The 8,327-nt window shown below is 30.7% G+C and overlaps 1 protein-coding gene across 5 annotated transcripts; it reads right to left on the bottom strand.

Moving 5' to 3' along the window:
- Positions 1 to 1,732: 1,732 nt before the first annotated feature.
- On the bottom strand, positions 1,733 to 4,138 carry LOC108478637 (zinc finger CCCH domain-containing protein 15-like). 5 transcript variants are annotated; one of them, XM_053023417.1, is made up of 3 exons: positions 3,841 to 4,138; positions 3,115 to 3,765; positions 1,733 to 2,460 (listed from the first exon to the last, which is right to left on the bottom strand). In XM_053023417.1, the coding sequence occupies exons 2-3, from the start codon at positions 3,715 to 3,717 to the stop codon at positions 2,146 to 2,148; spliced, it is 918 nt and encodes a 305-aa protein (XP_052879377.1). In that variant the 5' UTR covers positions 3,718 to 3,765; positions 3,841 to 4,138; the 3' UTR covers positions 1,733 to 2,145. The 5 variants fall into 5 exon arrangements, with proteins under 5 accessions (XP_052879377.1, XP_052879378.1, XP_052879379.1 ...); XM_053023418.1 differs by having other exon boundaries at positions 1,733 to 2,457; positions 3,841 to 4,136; XM_053023419.1 differs by having other exon boundaries at positions 1,733 to 2,457; positions 3,115 to 3,739; positions 3,841 to 4,136.
- Positions 4,139 to 8,327: the final 4,189 nt, after the last annotated feature.

The raw sequence follows: 8,327 nt of genomic DNA, 5'->3' as shown, positions 1-8,327 counted from the left end.
AGAATTTTTTTTGTTAAGGTTAAATAAAGTTAGAAAATTTTCCTTGAACCCAAGTAGGAAAAAGGTTTGTTTCAAAATAAAGGTTTTCCTAACATCTCTCTCCTTAGTAAAATAGCTTGATCTATTTGTCATCTGTTTTTTTTTTCATAAGAGGATGCACATACCATTGGATCATTATTTTGCCTTTTTCCTTTAGTGGTCTCTTTTTTGTTAACTTTTTCGAAGTGTTTTCCTTACTTCCCTTTACCTTCTCACAAAATACCATCATCTTGAGTTGATCTCGATATACATATTTAAGAGATAATGGAGTCAACGTGTATTTCTTTCCTTTGAAGATGACAGAATAACAATTCAATTTATCATGATGAACCATATCTCAATTGAAATTGGCATAGTCACCTTTAAAGTAGATGGCTAGCATGCATGGAAATTACATCATACCAAATCTCATAAGTATAATTTCCAATTTTAAAAGAAATTAAAGAATGTTTAATTACCTTAACTTCAATTAAGCTATTGAAGATTGTATGGCTTAAAGTGTACTCAACACATTAGCACAACTTCCACTATCAAAGATGAGTGAACAAAGTTTACATTGGATTAGTCTTCGAGTACGAATATATTATCTCTTTGTTCCAAGCTTCGCCCCCCTCCCCCATTTTTATGCATTCAACATGTGGTGCACAATTAAGCTTTGAGAATCACAATATTCGTCTTCTTCAATGAATGCCTCGAAGAAGTCTTCTTTAATTTCATGATTAATTTTGACATCTTCTTTTCGGAATAGGGCATCTTCAAATTTGTTTTCTAAACAAGAATCATTTTCATCATCATTTTGAATGTACATAATTCTTTTATTTAGAAACTCTTAAAAATGATCCAATTGATTCAAACGGTTTGATCGGTTGAATTGATAATCGAAAAGGCTCAACTGGTAATCGCAAGACTTGATTAGTTCAATCTCCGATCTAGTTTTTAGAACATTGATTTTCTTTTTTTTTTGATTGGCCATGAAATGTTTTACTGACCACTTTTCCATTTTGAATTTTTTTACTTATAAAAAAATATAATATTTATTTTAGAAAATTAAAATTTTGTCGTCTCTTTACAATATTATACATTTCTTTTATTTTTTAGAATAAAGACCCAAAATAACTCCTTTTATATTCCTAATTTTTCCCTTCTATAAAATTTTTGAAAATTTTATTAATTTTCATTAACAAAGTGGATCTCCCAATTTTTAGCATATATAAAGTTTTGAATTCAAAACCCATTACTCCATGGGCATAACCAAACTACTGGTCACCTAGCATATGTTATGTCAAAGGCTCTAAAAGACTTATAGTACATTAGTTCCACATCGAAGAAGAAAAAGTGAGGTTTTGGGCATATAGGCGAGAGTGCATTGCATATCAAACATGTTTCTTTGGAAGAAGGTACTGCTCATGATAAGTGGTATATGAACAGCCCTTTATTGTTCAATTCCTTACTGGCTGGATAGTTACAAATGCGAGAGAAGGTTATCATGATAATGGCCTCGTGACACAAACATATGGGAAAAAATTCCTTAAAAAATGATTTTTTAATCATAATTCAATTTTCTGCCATACTTAAAACTTTTTTTATATTGTTGTTCGTACAGTAAAACCGTATCACATTTAAAATGGTCGATCAAAGTTATATGACACTAACAATACCAATATCATATTGACTCCAAACAGAAGATGCTTAATTTGCCAGAATCAAGAACATCATCACTATTAATGCTTTTCTTTTCTTTTCTTTTTGTTCCACATTGGATTGGTTTAAGCACACCAAACATCCCAAGTAAGGATTATGCTTTAATATCATACTTGAAGAAACAATGATATTAAGAAAAAGAAAAAAAAGTGAATACCTCTAATAACCTCAACAAATCTCCCACCTTCCAGGACCACAAAGCCTCTTCCAATCTCCATCTACTAACTTGTGTGTTTCTTATGATGCTAATTATTCCAATTGTATATACGTCCACCATACCTGTAAACTTCCTTCCTACCTTATGCATATAATACTTTTAACAAATTTTTGGGGGTTCAGGATTATGATTATGATTATGAACATTGATCTCTACAACAAGCAACCAATATGTTGTTCTCCCATTATTTACCTGTTCCTGGGCTTGAGGTGGTCCATGAACTTCTCCTGTTCAGTAAGTGCATGGCGAAAATGGCATCGATGCCCATAGGGACAGACATCACCAGCAAGGACCATCCTGCAAACCTCAGTCTTGTAGCGAGGGTGGCGGATTACAGGGCGGAGCTCTTCAATGCCGTGAGCAAATTGGCAGTGATCGCCATAAGGACAGGCACCAGTCTCTTGCCATTTGTTACAGAGTTCAGTTTTGAACATGCCTTGGTTGTACACTTCCAATTCAAGCGGCTCTTCCTCCTTCTTTCCGCCCTGAACGTACACCTTCTGCTGCACATTCACCTAAAAGGATTAGTCAGCATTTCCATTTTAAGGACTTAAGGTGAACAAGAATCAAATGTAAACCTATTATTGTTCGCATTTACTATTATATATATAAATGAATAATTTCATTTTTATTTCTAATATACAGCCAGCGGCCACAAGACTGTTCATAAATACACAAACCTTACATGTCCAAGCACATTTCTTGATAAGGGTAACAAGTTTGGGACTGTTTCACTAGATTTCAGTTACGCTGCCCGTGAATCCGGAGATTGGAAGTAAAAGAGTTTAAATTCTCTGAATTAACAGTAAATGTGAACCCTAGTTTTACTTGCTTAATAAATTGTCTAAACTAAGCAATTGTCATCTTATAGTGCCAAAATAGAGGACAGTAACAGACTCGGTTGAATTAGGTTCTTGCCAAAGCCCCCAAACAATTTTATTTATTTTAAAAAATAAAAATTAAAGGAAAGAGAGTAGTCTTAAATAATGAAACTCGCGTCTTAACATGATTGATTTAGTTAGCTTATTGCTTCATTGCAAAGCCAAAGAAGGCATTCATTAAATAAAATAAAAACAAAAAGGACTACTTGCAATTACGAATTTGCATCCAAACAGAACTAGAAAAAGAAAAAGAAAAAGAAAAAGAATCAAACTCACCGCTCCACTGAGTTGAGAGGTATTTCCAGTCCGAGTTGGTCCACGAGTTTTACCACGATGGCTCGCTCCAGCTTGATTCATCATCTTCAGATATCCATTAGACCTAACAGATATGCTCTTAGGTAACATGACCCGCTCCACGTCCACCGCACCACCTTCCATCACACTCGTCGGACTCTCATCAGAAACATCTACCTCTCCTCCACCGCCACTACCGAGACAAAGTCCTCGCAACGCGTTCACCAACTCAAACGGCGTGGTTTTGTAATCAGTTGATGAAAAGTGGTTCTGCACAGAGACTTGGATCAGTGCGCTGAGTTGCTTGTTGAGATCTCGGTTGGCAGATCGAAGGGAGGTATTCTCTTGGCGGAGTGCCTCGACTTCCTTTGCAGCTTCACGGAGGCGAGTGAGGCAGAGGTTGTGGCGGTTGATCATATCTTGATGTTGTTGCATGAGGATGCGAGGATGGTAAAGAGCGAAGACAGAAGCGGCGGAAGTGGAGGATGAGGTGGTGGAGGAAGAGAAAACTCCGTCGCTCTGGTGATCTTTCGATTGCTTGGCTGCGAGGTCGCCATAGACGGTTGCAAAATTGTCGTTTTGCATTTCCGAATGAAGCTTGGAAAAGCTTTTAGGAATAACAGAAAAAAAAATCTAAAAAAAAAATGATATCGAATCAAAAACATCAGAAAGTAGATTTCATTGAAATTGAGAAAATTTGACGCTCACCTGAACCTTGACTGTAACAGTAGTGATTTTCTCTTCAGAACAGCGAAAGAGAGTGAGTGAGAAATCTCTTTTTGATATATATATATATATATATATAATATATTCTTGTTGTTTGTTTGGAGAGAGCCAAAAGAAGAAAAGGAAAGTAGAAGAAGAAGAAGACTGGTTTATTATAGCAAGAGAGAATTGGAGGGAAGGAAAAAGTTGATGGTTTCTAAAACCGTTTAAACAGAATTACCCTTTGCACTCGATTGGATTATTAAGCCATTATTAAGCATTTCCTTAAGGGTATTTAAGTCATTTAGTTAAATCTAATTTGTGATTCTCTGATCGATTAAACGTCGTTGGATGGAGTGGGTCGTCTGATTTCATCAAAAAAGTTTGGAGGGGTGTGGAGACAACGGTTGAAGGAGAAATTTGTAGTGGATTTAGATAGGTGATGTACTTTTATAAGAATAAATATTGTAATGATAAAATAAAAATAAATTAAGCTCATCATTTATCTAAATCTACACTTAAAATAATAATTTTGTTTGTAAGTTAGACTCACAATTACAGTTACAATTTTATATATATTAGTAGGAGCGATAAGTGAAAGAGATATTGTAACACCAATAATTAAGTTCCAAGTTGGGTTTGTTACCCAATAAATGAGTTTTATCTTAGATTCAACAAAATTCTGACTCCAAACTCAAATATTATGCTTAAGCAAGGGTAGAATCCCAGGCCAAGAACTTCTCCAAACTCTTCACCTTTTACAAATTTCTAGTTTGTTAACTCCACCTCATATTATTTTTTTAATTTAACAAAATAATATATATTTTATTTTTAATTAATGTTAGATATATAAATTAGTTTAATAATTTAAATAATATAATAAACATTTCAAATCATAATTACTATATTATAAATTATACTGTAAAATAAATAATTTCCACTCTTTAAATTTTTATTTTTTCCTTTTCTTGTAAGAAATTTATTCTTCCATATGAACATTTTGTTTTAAATTCACCAAGGTACTTTTATTTATATAAATTTTGATGAGTAAATATAGTTTTTATACTTATATTTATTATGTATGTAAATTTTGAACTAATCCAATATCTCTATTATATTAATCTAAAATGTTGTATATATTAATATGTATTGAATGATTGAAATTTTTTTTACACAAATCAAATAGTTACAAATTTTAAATTTATGTCAAATTTGACACATATAATCTATATGAATGAGATATAAAATTTGACATTTGGATCATGAAAATTTTAAGTGTAAAAAAAATACTTTAATTTTATACTTGTGTTAGTAGATCCTCACAAAATTTGATATATTAATAATTTATAATTTATAAATTTTAAGTTATTAACATATTTATTTGTTGTTGAAGTGATTTTTGTTGTATCAAATTGTTATTATCAAATCACCTAAATATTCTTTAGGTTTGATTATATTTACCAAGATGGCCTTAAGGGTCCTTTTCCTTTTTAGTATTCCTGAAGTTTCAACAGCCCAGAGTGGTCCGGTGGGCGCGGGGGTGGGGGAGATAATCATCATCAAATCGTGAATGTTTAATCCAATGGTTGGATGAACTATAATTTAGTCATTTATATCACTTATTTAATAGATACCAAATTATAACTCAAATGTAACAGATATATTTTTAAAAATATTTAAAAGTTAAATAAAATTTAATTGAAATGATAAAATTTTATGTATTTTTTAATATATATATATATATAAAAGAGCTCAAATTACTTTATATAAATGGTGATTTTTTCCCCATAAATTAACAATTGACATGGGGTGAACCAAATTAGTAAGAAGCATAAATAATGTATTGATAGATAAACATTCAGTATTTTAAAATTGGCAAAAGTTTTATGTAATAAATTAAATGATAATATAATGGAATTAAGATAAATAAATGTTGGGTATAATAATAAAATATATAGCACAGAAAAGATGGATTTGAAAATGATATTATTGAATCGAAGAATATCTAAATAAATATGAAATTGGGCAAGGTGAAGGTACATGAAATGCAAGGGGCGGTTGCGGTTAGAGAGGCATTTGATTGTATAATTTGCTTGGAATTGAAGCTAAATGAGAAGGTGATTTTGTGAAGGGGGGGGGGGGGGAGCTTTACAAAATTTTCAATTCAAGTCAAGGCATCATATTTAATTTATTTCAGAGTTTGCTTCTTTATCACAACTACAACTACCTCCTTTTCTCCAATTTCAAACCTTCTAACTGAATTACAAAAAAAAAAGAGAGTAAATCTTCCAATCAAAACCCATTTGAGCTATTGTCATGGTTGTTAAGTTAGGCATACATTTCTTGTTAATATAAATCTTTGTTGTAATTAACATTTAGGTTCGTCTTTCACTTTCATTTCAGTTAGGGCATGCTACTGCTTTAGCTAGCTCTTTGCCCACGTTGCTGTTGCTGGGGATTTATCAGGCAAAGGGACTAAGCGCAGTCTCACACGGTGTTTCTCAATTATCATCCCAAGTGCTGATTATGAGAGTTTCTTTTCCATTCATCAACCTGCTAACTTGATGTATGACTCTTAGCTGATATAGCTAAAAACAACGTTAGCAACATCTCTTATTTCACTCGAATGTTGGTGCTGATAAATAATATTTAGGCAATGTTTTGTAACATATACAACTCTTTTTGTTTTTTATTTTGGGGACATTCACACAACAAATAATCCATGTATGACATTTGAATGCTTTTACAGCAAAAGAGATCATATGTTATAAGAAATTATTGTATTAATCCATTTAAATCATACCATGTAATAAAATTTTTTATTTGTTATAAGAATTGTTAATGTATTATTTAAATAGATACTAGATTAATATGTACGGAAAAAATTATATAATAAATATATTTATAAAAATGATTTAAAGATCAAATGAAATTTTAATTAAAATGTTATGGTGTTTTAAGTTTAAATTTCATGCATATTTTAAATTTCACGTAAATTGAAATGATAAAATATTATTTTGATAATATTTATCATCTGATTATTAATGTGTAAAAAGTAAATAATGTTTTTGTAAAGGAAGGGTAACTAAAATTACCTTCCTTTCATATTGGTCGTAAAGAGCATAGATTTGGGTGGGCGTAGTGCAGTTTAATGATAAGCCAACCCATCAATGTAATCAAAGGAGTTTAGCCCATGTATTGCCTTGAGATACAACAGAACAAGTTCTAAATCATTACAACTAACAGCAAATGCATATATTTTGTAGGTGTTTGTTAAAGATGGTTACTTCAAAGACAATTAACAGATAATATCAACTTCCACATGAGATGATTCTTTGGTTATATATAAATAAATGGATCTATATGTACAGCGGTAGTAGGTAATGGGGCAAGGGAGTTCAATAAATTAAACATAAGCATAGAGATATGCATTTTTACACCCAAAATTTTTCATTTCAATAGTTAAAATAAAAAATTTTATATAAGTAATAAAAGTTATGTTACTTTATTATTAGTTAAAAGTTGTCGTTATTTATAGTGATGAGTTATGTCTCTTATGTTGAAAAGTTATGTCACTTTATTATTAATAAATAATCATAATTATTCAAGTAAATATATATTGAATAATTATGTTTATTGTTAAATATATGACTATCAATTTAGGTAGTATGTCTCTCTGAAGAGACATTAGACTTCTTATAAATAGGAGTAAACTTTCATTTGTATGACACATTCAAAAAACATAAAAACAATTTCTTTCTATTGTCTCATCATCTTTTATATTCCTAGATTGTTATATAAAGAATTTCTGCAATGCTCGGTGGACTGTTTCTGTCATTGTAAAACATAGATAGTTATTGGACTATATTGCATCTTTGAAGCTCATTTCTCAATAACTCTTTTATACACCATAATAGAATCTTAAGAAAAGAACCATTAATATACACTTTAAATTCTTGATTAATATCTCATAAGTTTATTTTTATCCCACAAACCATAAACAAATCACTAACTTTAAATAGGAATTGGGAGCCCATACCCACAAAAGTCTTTATGTGTGTGTATGTGAAGAAAATAATTAAGAGCAACAAGTGTTTTAATGGGGAGAGTTCAGTATATTGCTGGTATCCTCACGGTGTTTAGGTTATTATAATATCATAAAGCTTCAACATTATGAATCATAAGATAAAGACGATATTTTTCTGTATAAATCCGGTAATATATGTTCCACGGAGATAAATTGCGTTTGTGATCCCATTTTTAATTGAATTGTGCCCACATAATAAATGCTATCATTGGCCATTGTGGTTGTAAATTTCTTCTTTCCAAATTATTATACCTTGATTTAAGTTGTAATCAAATTCTAAGAAAAAAGAAATTCATATATTCACAGAAAAAAAAATTGAATAGATTATTAAAATTCCAATTATGTTATAAAGGATAATTATAAATTTAGTTGTTAATATTTATTTATTTTTCACTACAGGAAA

This window comes from Gossypium arboreum, chromosome 12 (assembly GCF_025698485.1).
Source record: "Gossypium arboreum isolate Shixiya-1 chromosome 12, ASM2569848v2, whole genome shotgun sequence".
NCBI classification, from domain to species: domain Eukaryota; kingdom Viridiplantae; phylum Streptophyta; class Magnoliopsida; order Malvales; family Malvaceae; genus Gossypium; species Gossypium arboreum.
Note: the sequence above shows the minus strand (reverse complement) of the source record. Positions and strands in the feature narration are given on the sequence as shown.